The 15,004-nt window shown below is 34.8% G+C and overlaps 1 protein-coding gene across 1 annotated transcript in view; it reads right to left on the bottom strand.

Moving 5' to 3' along the window:
* Nucleotides 1-1,174: 1,174 nt before the first annotated feature.
* The window catches only part of LOC149803215 (uncharacterized), a 43,113-nt gene continuing 29,283 nt past the window's right edge, over nucleotides 1,175-15,004 (bottom strand). Inside the window, exons 5-8 of the mRNA XM_089952842.1 lie at nucleotides 14,372-14,458; nucleotides 13,471-13,623; nucleotides 10,043-10,114; nucleotides 1,175-5,537 (exon numbers count right to left, since the gene is read on the bottom strand). Of these exons, the coding sequence (XP_089808968.1) occupies nucleotides 4,752-5,537; nucleotides 10,043-10,114; nucleotides 13,471-13,623; nucleotides 14,372-14,458 (1,098 nt within the window). The 3' untranslated portion in view covers nucleotides 1,175-4,751. The remainder of the gene's footprint in view (nucleotides 5,538-10,042; nucleotides 10,115-13,470; nucleotides 13,624-14,371; nucleotides 14,459-15,004) is intronic.

Genomic DNA, 15,004 nt, shown 5'->3' with positions numbered 1-15,004 from the left:
CGCCTCGATCCAGGGGTCCAAAACACATTTTACACTCATAAAAAACTGCTCCTAGTGCAACTTATGATCATGCAATAAACCAAAATAATCATTTGAAAAACTAATAAACTTACCAAAAATATTCAACTTGACTTCAATAATTTCACAATATTTATAATTACATGAATTTGTTTTCCAATACTATTGATGCTGAAGTTATTACATGTGCATGTCAGTGTTCACATTGTAATTAAGTCGCAATAATTTCTCAAATTTTGCAGCAAATACATTATACTTCTCTCTTTTCATAACAAATCTGTAAAATAAACACCCAAGTACATCAACTATATACAAATAATCCCATACATTCACTTGTCTTTTTCTCCAATGGACACAACCTGTTAATATACCAGTCGAGCTGTTTTTTGCAGCTTTGGCAAAGATTTCTTTAGCCTTCCTTTTTGTCACCACTGACTTTTTTTGGCTCAATGTGCAATTGTTTCTTTTCCTTCTTAATGAGAGCCTTTTTCCTTTCAAGCTGGTGCTTGTATTGGCGACATGCAGTAGGCATATTCTGACAGAGAGCTACATCTGTTCTCTCATGCAAGAAATCTTTCTTCTTATAGTAATTAATTGCACCTTTTCCAGATGCCTTCTGAGCTTAAATTTTTCTGTATGCAGCTTCTTTTGTAGGTGCTGTTCCAAACTCTTCTAACCGTGATTACCGTAGAACAGAGGTCACAAAATGCCAGTCCTCTAAGCTCAGTTTTCTTATAAACTTACCAACTAAATTTCCATCAACTTTTCACTCCAGCCATTCCCATTTCCATACGTTTTTTTAAACCTTTGTCTAAACTTTTCGTGTCATGGTCTCCCTCAACAACTTGGGATACCATGTTTTGCAAGCATGCTTCTTCTTTCCACTGCCATCAGTTTCCATTACACAAGATTTATTGGATGAATTTAAACCTTTGACCAATCAGAATACTCTTTATGAGAGTCGTGTGCTAACTAATAAATGGAACGAATAATTTACAAGGGTCATTGCAGAATGGGAGCAGACAAAACGTTTTTAAACAACCGGATCAGAAATGATATAAAAAACTGACTGCATCAAGAAAAATCTGATTCAAGTCAAGAGAAAAGTGGAGTTCCGCTTTCAGATGGAGAAAAATCATGTCTGAGACATACAATGAACAGGTAACATATTTATTGTTTTGCAGAAAGAATAGAGTAATACCGATCCAAGGAAAAATGAGGAAAAAGAAAGAGAAAAGATAATCTGTATTGATTCTAAAGAATACAATAAAGAAAAAGAAGTTGAAAACATAAGTCCATTCAGTGTATACTGTGTGCATTTTATAAAATCTACACAGAAGTCACTGTTTTCATCTCATATTTTCTAAATGTTGCTTGAAACTATTATAACAATATTTTACAACAAGCAGTAAACAAATTCATATGCACAAAATGGGTTTTGGCAAACAAATTACATTTAAAAGATAGTGAGAGCCATGAATTTATTAAAAAATTCAAGAAATTCACAACACCTAATACAAAATTTGAATGCATAAATTTTGCATGACAATATTTATATACTGGTAAATGTTGGCACTAATAGAAAACCTAAGGCCCGATTAAACACTTATGAATCTATAATATAATAAATAAAATGCATAATGTTTGCATGACAAGATTTATATATTAATAGTAAATTTTGGCGCTCATAGAAAACCCAGAGGCCTTTCACATTATAACTTCCAGAATCTATACTCAGATAATAAAAAATCTGTCAAAAGGTGGAACAACTGGACAAATTAATAACAATTCCATCATTCAGAAGCAGTGATATAAAAACAATTTGATATTGGATATCTGAGCAGGACCATTTTCATTTGAGAACAACTAGACATTATAAGAAGTCTTTCGATGAAAAACCCCAATTTCATCTGGCTTTCCATTCATGAGAGCAGACTTACAAGATGGCAGCTGTGCATGCCATATCAGATGTCTGAGCGGCACCCTTTTTATTTAGGCCGAACTAGACCTTAAGATGACTGTGTGTACAGTGTCAAGGCAGTCCTCCAAGTAGTTTAGCAGGAGAGCAATAACAAACAACAGGCCATCCCATAAACTCTTCTGATCTATGACCAATAGAGCTACACACACACGCAAGTGGCCCATAAAATTATAAAAATAGGTAATTTCATCTGCCTCATTTCAACATGTCAGAAAAATAGAAAATCTATTCAAACTGCCCCACAGTAAAATTGTAGAATTTCACTGTCTACTGCATCACATTTAAGTCTTTATATATTTTATAATTAATTGATGTATTCATAATTATTCCATATGCCTGACATCTTTGATTTGGTTGTGTTTTTACCTACCAATCAAACTGTTTCTTTGGGTAGTGTGATCGTTTGAGCACCACTTCTGTGTTTATGAGAAAGGAAAACATAATACACTAATTGACTCAACATAGTACACTAATTGACTCAACATAGTACACTAATTGACTCAACATGGTACACTAATTGACTCAATATGGTACACTAATTGACTCAACATAGTACACTAATTGACTCAACATGGTACACTAATTGACTCAACATGATACACTAATTGACTCAACATAGTACACTAATTGACTCAACATAGTACACTAATTGACTCAACATGGTACACTAATTGTACATGCATTATGGATTATTAGAGACAGGTTTGTTGACATGGGCAGTTTATTTATGTCTGTGTTGAACAGATGAGGGAAAAAAATTGTCACAGGAGCAACAGCTACCAGTATTTGATACAATTTGTTTCTCACCATGAGCTGCTTCTCAGAGGTTAAAACCTTTTGTATGGTGGGATAAGAGAACAATGTCTTAGATTCCTGGAGTGCTCAATGGCATGTAGTTAAGTCAAATGGTAATGACAAGTGACAGTGATAAATGCTTGTTAATTTTAACACCTGCTTGACATAATATTTTGAATGACCAATTAATTCCACCAGGTGTTGTGGTTTGTGCATGTACTGTACCTGATACTAGGCTGGTTCTGACCCTAATGTGCTTGTGTATTGAGGACACAGTTTTGTTTGGTGTTTTATGGCACAGTTGTTGTTGTTGTTGTTGTTGTTGTTGTAGGGTTTAACGTCATTTTTCAGCACACGGCTATACATGGCGGCCAGTATTAATGGTGGAGGAAGAACCCAGGAAAGAACCACCGAACCACGAGAAGCTACTGGCAAGCTTTCTCACATACCCACATTGGCCGAATCCGAGACTCGAACCCACAAGACAGAGGTGAGATGGCAGTGATCCGTAATGGAGAACACTTTAGACCACTCGACCACTCTGGGCCCCTTTATGGCAAAGCAAAACACAGGTAAGTTGTCAAGTACTGAGACTATTGGAGCAAAGTGCCTTGTCCAAGGACTCGCCATATTAACCGACTTGGGCCAACCTGGCCTCATCCAATGGTAGGATTCAAACCCAAACCCCTTTCAGTCACAAGTCTGGCATACTAGCCACTGACAAAGTCTGACTCCTGCCTCCATTGTCACCACTTACATGATGCAGGAAGGCCCATTCTACATTGGCACTATCCTACATCCCTGAGGATGCAGGGGCTCAGATAACAGTGTGATCATTTATATCAAACATATGGCCCTATATTTAGGAAATTGAAATGATGACTTTATGTGCTTTAAACAGCATTTTAATATATACCAGAGATATTGCATAGTAATCGGAAAATGACATGGAAATGTTTGAAAAGTTAAATTCACAAAATAATTTAAGAATTTAATTTTTAAAAATGCACATACAAGAATTGCATTATGTGGAGATTTCATAACTTTCAAGAGTTTCAACATTCAAAATGAGCAATAAAATGATACTAATAAAAAAAATGTGTACAAATTAATCTGACTTTTCAAATGAACTCGGTGTCATGTTACTTAGGATATACTGTGCAAGATATTATTTAGTGAGATAGAAGTGTGGAAAGAATATATTTTCTTTCTTCAATAGCAAACAACTAAAGGACATTATGTACATCTACCTATTACTGTTAATTTAATTTTTTTTACAAAACTGATACTGCATCGTATTTTTCTCTTTATGATAATGGTTTTGATTTTTAAAGTGGCACATCCTGATCAGATAATCACTTACTGTCTTAGGCATAGCGGTGTATTTTGACAGGAAATGGTATACAACTTCACACCTGAAGACCCACAATGTTTATATGCTTTAGATGAACCATTCTGTGTTGATCATTATCAAACTTGTATAAGATCTTGACGATATGAACACACATTCCAAGTTTAATCAAAATCATATTAGAAATATGGCCTCCAGAGTGGTAATAAGCTCAGCCAATCAAGGGGAAGTTCATTTCATTATATCTTGCACATATCTGAACTTGTTGGAGATTTTAATGATACTTACATATATGCTAAGTACGATCAAGACAGGAGGTGTGCAAGACTGCTGTGGACAGTAAAGCAAGACTGCTGTGGACAGTAAAGCTATCATCATTCTGAATATAATGTCTTGGTAACTCCACATCCATTTAAGATCAGATGCTATGGATTACAACTGATGAAATTACCAGAACTGTTGGAAGGTGCATAGGAGTCCACTATAGTAAAGTATGAATTCACAATCCTACATAAGTCGTACTCAATGTAGCAAACAAGCCAACTTAAAATGCAGTCACAGCTGTAATGAATGAGAGAGAATGAAAAGTGCTCAATAGTAACTTTTTCAATCCAAACACTTTTGATAATGATGCAATAACATGTCATAAGTCTTGAAATCTCCAAAGCATCTCTCACATACATGCTGTGTATGATATACAGTTTCAGAAGAAATGTCATCCCCTACAGGTGGTTCACGTACTGGCCCTGTTTGTGCAGACTCCCTAGCAGAAATGGCAACCTTAGAATAATCTCTCCCGGATTTAACATTTCTGGCATCTCCTCCTCCTGGTGACACAACCTGGGTTTGATGTCCAAATTGTTTCTCAGACTGTGGGTTTGGAGCATAGCCAGCTTGTGACACTGACTGGGGTATGTAACCTCCTCTACCTGGCAATGGTGCAGAAAATTCAGGCTGAGATGTGTAATATCCTCTACCTGGTGGTGTGACATCTTGTGGCAATGGCTGAGCTACATAACCTTCTCTATTTGTTGATGGTGTGGCAACATGTGCCATAGGTTGAGACATATTGCCCATTTGTCTTGAAGTTGAAACCTGTGGCACAGTCTGATGAATGCCAGTACCTCTTTCTGATGGGGGATGGTCGGGAGTGTGTCTGGACTGCCCAACTGTTTGAGCTGGTTGGTCATTTCTCTGCAAAGTATGTTGGCTTGGGGACATCTTTGTGAAAGGCTGGTAGCAAGGGGTTGTAACCACAGGATTTCTTTCAACAAAGTGATGAGGAGATTCTCTTGGGTGCTGGGAACCCTGGGTAGAAAGTGAATCTCTTCCATACAGGCTCTGGAATGGCAGGCGGTGGGAGAAACTGTCAAAGTCAGATCCAGAGTCCAGCTGAAACACAAAGGCATAGACTGAGATAGGTCAAAGTGTGACATGATACTGTCTTTCTACGGAGTCACAAGGAATGAATGTTGTGGTCTATGAAGGAAAGCAGATTGGCACAAATATTAAGTACTATTCTTAGTAAACAGTGATGCAATGATAATGTAATAAAGTTGGAAATATCCTTAGCATGAAATAATTAGGCAATTGCTAGGAGCAAACGTCAAAGAGTGAAGTGTTAGTGAGTTTCCATGATGCCATGGTTCACTAGCAGTGAATTCAGACCAAAATACTTCCTGTAATTTTTGTGTAGTCTTTTCTCACTACTTTTTATGTAAAATAATTTTAACTTTCTGCTGACTTAATGCAAGAAAAACTTTGAATTATTAGCTTAAAACTAATTCTCTGAATAAAATTATTTTCTATTGGCTCAATTCTTTATCAAATGACAAAATCCATTAGGCAATTACATATTTCTTGCACCACTGAAAAACTACAACAATTATAATAACTCACCATCACAAAATCCCTATGCTTTTCAATACATATTCTCACCCCCACAACCTCCTGTCAGTGACCCAGGGTCATGATGCAAAACTGATCACACATATGATGCAGCTTTCTGCAACAGCTCCATTTATACAGTCTGGTTTTTAAATTTAAAAAAAACCAGCTGAAAATGTCATTGTATTTAAGCATGCATGTATTGGGTTTAAAGGCATATCTGCACAACCCAGACAAGATGGGTCAGTTTAGGTACACCCCAAAAGGACTTACAAAACAAAACCAAAGGCAAAAAAAGTAAAATCCTAAAGGTAAAAATCAATTTTTTTTAACACAAACCACAATTTTCTAAATAGTCCAATGCCGTCTCATATGGGGGCCCCAAGTGGCCGAGTGGTCTAAAGCGGTCTCCGTTATGGATCACTGCCATCTCACCTCTGTCTGTGGCAGTTCGAGTCTCGGATTCAGCCAATGTGGGTATGTGAGAAAGCTTGCCAGTAGCTTCTTGTGGGTTGGTGGTTCTTTCCGGGGTTTTCCCGGATTCTTCCTCCACCATTAATACTGGTTGCCATGTATACCCTATGGTGTGCTAAAAAATGGTGTTAAGCCCCACAACAACAACAACAACAACAAATGTCTCATATTGAATACCGTATATACTCGCTTTTACGTCAAGTCCAACTGCAGGTAGTATTGACCCTGATCTGCCATCGCATAACACACTGGAGGATCAGGATCTGTGTTGTTTGTTCTGCTGATTATTCTTAACATAATGCATGGACCTAGATCAGCCAGCACATGCAACAACAGATCTGGGTCTGCATTCTGCAGTTGAAATTATAAGTGAGCATGTACATTATCAACAAGGGACAGCTTCCAAAATAAAAAGGTTGACAACGATAAAGTAACTTTTCAAACCTTTAAATATTTTTGTATAACTGCTGAAGAAAAAAATAATTATTTTTCTAAATAAATTTGTTTTTTATATAAACGCTGTTTTTTTTTTAAATTAGAATTTTTGGTAAAAATTAAGTCTAAAATTGGAAAATCTGTGCAAATATTGTATAAAAACAGCAGACATAAAAATAGTGTTTAATGAAACTCTATTCCATACTTCACTTGTTTATTGCCTGATATTTATATGTATATTTACAAATTTCTTTCCAATACCCATATGTAAAAAGGGGACTAGATATTTTCAATAGAATGCACCTTAAAATTATTACACAAACTCTTAACTTTTTTTTATTCAAATCTAAACCTATAGATATATCGATCTTTTGATTTATATTAAAATAAAATAAATTCCTTCACAAGGAGCTAATTTTGGTTGAAGTGTTTACAAGAATTGATGTATTCCCTTTTGCAAATCCTTATGAAATTTACCCCATCTGCCTTGCTTCCCACATGCATGTGTTTACATGAATTGATGTATTCCATTTTGCATATCCTTATGAAATTTACCCCATCTGTGCCTTGCTTCCCACATGCATGTGATCGTACAAATACACTTTATAAGCAATCCCATTAACTGTCAAACTCTATTTAACCAAACATATAAAGCTTCTTTCACAATATTCAAGAATTTCAAATTTGGTTAAGTTTTTAGCATTGGTTCAATGCAAACAATTCATGAACTTGGGCAATGTTTTTTTTTAAAAAAATGTTATCTTAAAGCAAAATCTTTTTTGTGCACATAATTATATACGTGAAGAAACTCGTTCTTGACCACTACTACTTTTGTGCATCAGACACATTTTCATCTCCTCAGCATACAGGCTACAATGCATTATTAGCAAATTTCCACACAGGTGTTTTTTAAGGAACTTCTACATCCACAAGATTATAATAGCTCAATGGTATTGTACAAATATCTTATAAATATAGTTAGGGCTGTTCCATTAAAACATACATGGGACCCAGGGAAGGTACCTTTAAAGTGGGGTACTCACCCACAGATGCAATTTAGAATTTTCTTATTATTTTAATATGAACTTTGAAACTGATCCACCCTGACATACATTTTTTTTAAAACTACCTTCCCTGGCTACCAAGTATGTTTAAACGGAACAGCCCTTATATTATCAAATTAGTATCATTATAGATTGTTAGCAATTACATTGCTATTTTATTTTATTTTTTCTTCAGTTTACAACACAAATCATTTATTATGATCCTTAATATGTGTTATCATTGTTCTACTGAATTTTATATATCTTGTTTTCTAAACCAACCGCATGCCTTTGATTCTAAATAGTCTTTATCATAGGTTACTTCCCTTGCTTTATAATAAAAGCTGGAATGGCATATACACCACTCCCTCAATAACTCATGCCCTGATAACTTGCGAACCCACTTATAACGCGGTGTCATGTATGGATCTCATTTTTTTAAACATGAAAATACCAAAAAAATGTATCCCTATTTGTTGAACTTGAATAAAATCGCAACCTAAATTGGTAACGGAAACTATGATGTATCGTTCATTTTATCAGAAGTATTTGTTGTATTGTTGCACTGAATTAAAAGCTGGCCTCCTTTATATTATCAAATAAATTATGTCTTTTGAATAAAAAAAGGAGGTGGAATAAAAGAAAAGTTAAAAGGCACAAAAACTAACTTAAAATCTAGCGGCCTCGGTCGTATGAACTCACTTCATTTGATCAATCGAACACTGTAATAAACGTTATTGTGTATGTAACAGAAACTACCTTAAATTAACCGACTCTTTCATAACTGTGATCATAGATAACAAGGCAGCAAAGAGAAATAAATACATCCTAAAATAAAGAGCTTGATTTCACAGATACGGACCATTGTGGGCAAGCGAGTTTCAGAGAATTCTTGAACTAGCATTTAGAGATATCCTCAGGGATGATAAGAAGTTTCATTAATACTTTCCATGAAATCATGACATTAACAGTGTACTAACTGAACAATAAAAAATTGAGTTTCGACATAGACATGTCACGAAATAAATGTTGCATGTTTTTGAAAAAAAAAAAAATCTTGTTTGGTGGTGTATCAACAGTTAGCCTAGTTCCCAAATTGTGGACTACCGATTTGGCAAGATACCATTAAATACCAGTACGGGAACCAGACTCATCAAGAAAACAAAAAGCAGTGACATAATACACAGATTTTTCGCGTACATGTGATGGTTGTTCAAACCAGTTGGAACGATCTTTCAAATGTTGGATATTTTGAAAGAAAAAAATGTTATTTAAACAGAATAAAAAACAACTTCATTAGAAAAAGTGTATTATTAAAAATTATTATCGACGTGATTGTAAAATGAGAATTCAGTCATTAAACAGCCCAGTTCCCTAACGCAGCCCCCCCCCCCTCCCGTTTTCTTGATGTCAAAGCATTTATTTTCAATTTCTGGAGGTCCCTCAGTAACTCGTGCTTCGCTTATAGTGCAGTCTTTGTTTGTGGACCCTATTGTGCACGAGTTATCGAGGAAGAGGTGTACTGTACTGTGTGAATACACAGTTTCAATATGAAACTGCTAGAACTGAATCCCCCAATATTTTGTAAGTACTATAAAGAATACAATAACGTATAAAATACGATATAAACCTGAACAGAAATAGGGTCTGTTCCAATATCACTTTATTAATGTGTGTAGATATTGCTTAAAATCAACTCATCTGAAATCTTAATGATTTAAGGTTATATCAGAAGTATTTATTTCAGAAATAAGGCCTGTGGACTGTTCACAAGCTCAGCTGATCAGATACATGACCAGGAGGTTGCTCATCATTGAACTCATCCGAGATCTTCTTTTTAAGGTTATTTGTCATTCAAGAACAACTCCAGTCAGCAATCGATACTATTTATTAATTACAAGACATAAGCAGAGATAAGACTGCCCTGAAAGTATTTTTCTCTAAGAACTGAAACCCTAATGAAAGCATAAACCAGCTGTTGGTGAATATCAGTTCTAGTCCAGTGTTGAATGTCTTATTACTTTTACCTGTGGGAATAATTAACCATAATATTCTCACCTGTTCTAGGGCATCTTGAAGATGTTGATTCTTCTGTACTTCTTCCCTCAACTTATCACGCAGGATCTTTGCCTAGAAAAAATAGAAAATATTTATGTCAATAGGGCTACATAAAAGATAAGCTCTGTCCTTTTTAATTAAACTGGCAATATGAAAAATAAGTGATTAAAATCTACCCATCTATTTATCCAAGACATTTCTATTTTTCCATGTTCTGATTCCACCCACAACCTGTTTAAGGGGCAAAGCCTGAATTTAAAAAATAAATTATGTAAATCAAATCATAATGTTTTAATTTATAAAGCTAATAAAATGGTGGTCACCAACAACATTTGCAACTATACTAATTTGTGAGATTTTATTAAATTAATATTCGGGATTAAGTTGAAAATTCTCATAAAAATTAATATGTGGAATAACCACACCTTAATAAATATTTTTACAGAGAAAATATAAATTGTAGAATGGGTGATTAATGGGCTACTATTAATAAGTCAACATACGTCAAAGTTCTTAGATGCCAATATGCGTTTGGTGATTTATTTGTGGGTTCTCAGATTCCTGTTTTTAAAGCCACTTTATGCTATCACTTGTGCTTCTCACAATAGCTAAATGCAGGGAGTAAGGTACTGTGTGTAACAAATGTAATAAAGTTGAATTCAAAAGGATCAGTTATCAGTTTTGTTCTTGATACAGCATTTAATTAGCAACTTCTGTAAATGGCTCATCACTGAAAGACTTACTAAAAAATGTTTGTTAAGAATGTGGTTTATCCTCATTTTAATTGTAAATTACATCTACCAGTGTTGAAGAGTTCACATTTATTGTTGAAACGTATGAGTTTGAGTTCAGTGTAACAAAGAGTCCCTCAGTAGGACCAGTGCTCTACTCACTGAAAAGACTTTCCAGGAATCCAGGATAAGATCATTTCTAATTTTTAACTGTTAAGTACTGAAACAATCTCTGATATTCTTGAGAAACTCAAACATAACAAATCTGGGAACAAAATCACTTTCTTATGTTCGAGTTACCATGTTCACAAGATACCTGTATGTTCAGTAAAAAAAAATATCATGCCCTTTTACACTGAACCTGCCTGTGATAATGTCTAGTTATAACCACATGCTAAGTTTGATCAAATTTTTAAGTAATAGTTACTTATTTAAGTGGTATCATTCAAGGCATTCTTCAGATAAATCCACAAACAGGGTTAAATGATAAAAATTCAATCATAATTGTTTGTGTTGTCAGCTAACAAACCAGTCCAGCTAAAAACCGAAGGTACAGCTAAATACTTAAATCAAGAACCTTACAATCAGTGTCAGAGAGCTTACTATCAACATTTTTCACTGAAATGCAACTAAAAAGAAGTCTGATCAAACTTCATTGTTCATGAGATCAATAAAGAACAAAAATGTAAGCAATGACCTTCGACTTAACCTCAAGGTCAATTAGGTCAGTTTTCGAAACTCCTTGACAGAAGTGTGGATATGTTGTTGGTCAATTCTGCACCATTTTTATATTTAAAACCAATTAAAACCTACAACAAAAGTTGTAATGAAAACCCCATGTCAATTCCAGCATTCATGCAAGAGTAGAAGTGATAAGATTTTCAAGATAGTTATACTGCCATGTTGGAGGCCAGATGACTACCGTTTTTAATAGAATTAGAGACAGTGCTAAAGTGTTTTAGTGAAAGCCCTATGTCATTACAACCATGGACTTACATGTAGACGTATCCATTAAAAGATTACCAGAGTGACTATCAAGGATGCCACTTTGAAAGCAGTACTATAATAATTTTAATAAAAGAACTGTAATATGTTGCAAGAAAAAATATGTTTAAGGTTTTTCTTAATGTTGGTTATACCACCCATTCTGGAGAACTAGTTTTGATAAGATTTTTAAAGTTAGGGAGATTTAATAGACAAAATTTTCATTTAGGGACCAGCTAAATATTGTGAGAGGTGTTTTAATGAAAATCACAACATTATGACAATCCCTTAAAGAGGACAAGTGATAAGATTCTTAAGACAGCCCCAATGGCATTTATGTTGAAGATCCCAAAGTCAATAATGTTGAAGATCACCAATGGCAATTATGTTGAAGATTCACAATGGCAATTATGTTGAATATCCCCAATGGCAATTATGTTGAAAATCCCCAATGCAATTATGTTGAAGATCTGATCAGCAACAAGATAACACAACAAATCTTTTAGTGAAAACCCCATGTCACTATGACTATCCATTTAGAGTAGCTATAAAAAGATTTTCAAGATAGCCACCATAATGGCCTTAATGACTGTCAGATCTGCATCTGATTTATCTGGGACCAACAAAACATGATGCATCTCAAGTAACAATCCTGACCTTTTAACCCACAGAGTAGACAAGTATGACACAGCCTTTCAAAATGCCAGAAAAATTAAAAATTTCATTGGTAAATTAGTCATAAATTAAGTACTGGATTGTGATTTAAGCGGCAGTTTTGGTATTAAAATGGAAAGAAAAATCTAAAATCATTAAAAAGCTTTTATGCAAAAACTCAACCATATTTCCAAAGGTCACAGTACTACATGCAATACTGTTTATTTACTTACCAACTACACATGCAGGAAATAATATGAAGCTGAGAAAAAAGAGAAATTTCAAGTGAAAATAAAAGAACTGTAGGGATAGCCACAAAAAAGGATACCTCATTTTTAAAACAGTTAGTGTTTAATAATCAGATAATACAAATGATTTTTTTCTGGCTCTGACATTTTAATATCAACATTGTACTTAAAAATAGAGAATGATTTTGGATACATCAAAAGCACACTCTGCAATTTGGCAGGAATCAGCATCTCTATTTAAATGCAAGTCCATGCATTTTAAAACCGAACTAAACCATTTTCCTTTGAGACCATTTAGATATAGTAAGACATCTTTCAGTAAAAATTCCCATGTCAATATTACCATCCATGTGATAAGATTTTCATGATCGCTGCCATGATGGCCATGTTGGGTGTTTGAGACACACCATTTTCATTTAGGACCCACCTGACCTTGAGAAGAATGTTTTGTAAAGTTTTGTGGTAATTCTCCACATAGTAATGGAGAAATAGTGATAACAAGCTTGTGCTAATGGACGACAGATCACAGACACTGGATGACATAAGGTCATTGAATAAGCTCTTTTGTCTTTTATTTAAGTTTTTTTAATTTTTCCTCAAAATTATGGCTAGTTGTCAGTGTTTAAATATGTGTATTAGGTAAAGGATCCTATGTTGTCCACATAAAAACCACTGTTTACAGATTCTTTAAATTCATGGTCTGTAGGAATAATGAAATCAATGAAAATTGGTCCCTCATGAAAAAAGCGAATTTACAGTAAACTACAGTAATTCTTTTGTTTCACACAGCTAAAGCAGTTTGATAGTGTACATTGTCATTAAGTTTGGAGTATTCTTCCTTCAATTGCTGACGGTCACTGACAAGAAATTTGTTAGTCTGTTGAAGACTGCTAACTTGGTCCTCATAGTGCCTCTCCATTTCATCTATACTTCCCATCAATTGCTCATAGTTCCTCTCAAAAGTCTGGAAGTAAGAGTACAAATATCATTGAATTAACAACCATATAGTTGAAAGTATCATGTTGCATACATATTTGTAAGTCAACTCCACCTGCAAACAACATAGTCACTGATCTGCCATCACATAATGCACCAGCAGATCAGGGTATATTTTGTTTGTTGTACTGATTAATATTAACAAACTGCAGAGACACTTATTTGCTGGTAGATAATGGTCTGTGCAGTTTGCAGTTGGATTTGACTTTTAGACAAGTATTGGGCTAGCCTAACACACTTAGTGGGCGCTCACCAGTTATTATGTACTTTTGAGAGAGTGACGTATTATCAATTCCATGTTATGACCAGAAGGCAACAAACTTGTCAGAAGGTACGGTTGCACTTATGAAGGGTATTTTGCCTTAGAAAAATAAGCAGGCTTAAAATGGCTGGATAATATATACTTGCAACCTCATAGACAGTGTTGATGGCAGGGGTGAGACTTGTTTCCAAATGGAAGTTAGTGTGCATGACTTAAAAAAGCAAGACTGTACAATTGAGAATAGATTATCTTATCATATAATCACATAGAAAATGATTGCAAATTCAAATCTGAATAAATTAAATAAAATGTATGTTTTCTTCTAAGCAATTAATACACTTCCACACAAAATAATTGCTCACAGACTTAGCATTGTCATATATCATCAACACACACACAGACACACAAATACAAATACACTTAACTTACTCTTATCTTTTAAACTTACTCTTACCTCTTTCTCCTGCCTGACCTTATCCAACTCTTGTTTTAGCTCTTCAATGTGCTGTCCCACACTACTATTAGGGTCTTCAGTATCATCCTGAAATAATTTCAACAAAAACTAGAACTACTTCCAAGGCAAATCCCAATTCCTATTAAAAATATGTACATTTCCATCTCCCAAAACAAAGACACTCCCTCCTGACCATGACTTGCACTGGTGGGGGGGGTCATAGTGCAGGCAAATCTCCCATTGATTTGGATTTGCACCATTATCAATATATATATATATATATATATATATATATATATATATATATATATATATATATATATATATACACACACACACACACATATACCCACCACCCCAACCTGGACACCTGCTCTTGACCATGACTCAGGGGTAATACCAAAGGTGTTTTATTATATATTATTATCATATATACCCACCTCCCCAACCAAGCCACTGCTCTGACCATGACCCAGAGATCATAAGCAACACCAATCCCCATGCTCTGACCTCCCCAACTTAGATGCCCCATCCTGACCATAACCCAGGGGTCTAAGCCAAAATATATTACTTGTATGATGCATCCTTCTGCTATGACTACATGTATAAATTTTGGTAAAACAAATATTCAAA

The sequence above is a fragment of the Sinohyriopsis cumingii genome, chromosome 3, assembly GCF_028554795.1.
Source record: "Sinohyriopsis cumingii isolate HCF-2022 chromosome 3, ASM2855479v2, whole genome shotgun sequence".
NCBI classification, from domain to species: Eukaryota; Metazoa; Mollusca; class Bivalvia; order Unionida; family Unionidae; genus Sinohyriopsis; species Sinohyriopsis cumingii.
The sequence above is the reverse complement of the archived record's forward strand: the minus strand, read 5'-3'. Positions and strand labels throughout refer to the sequence as shown.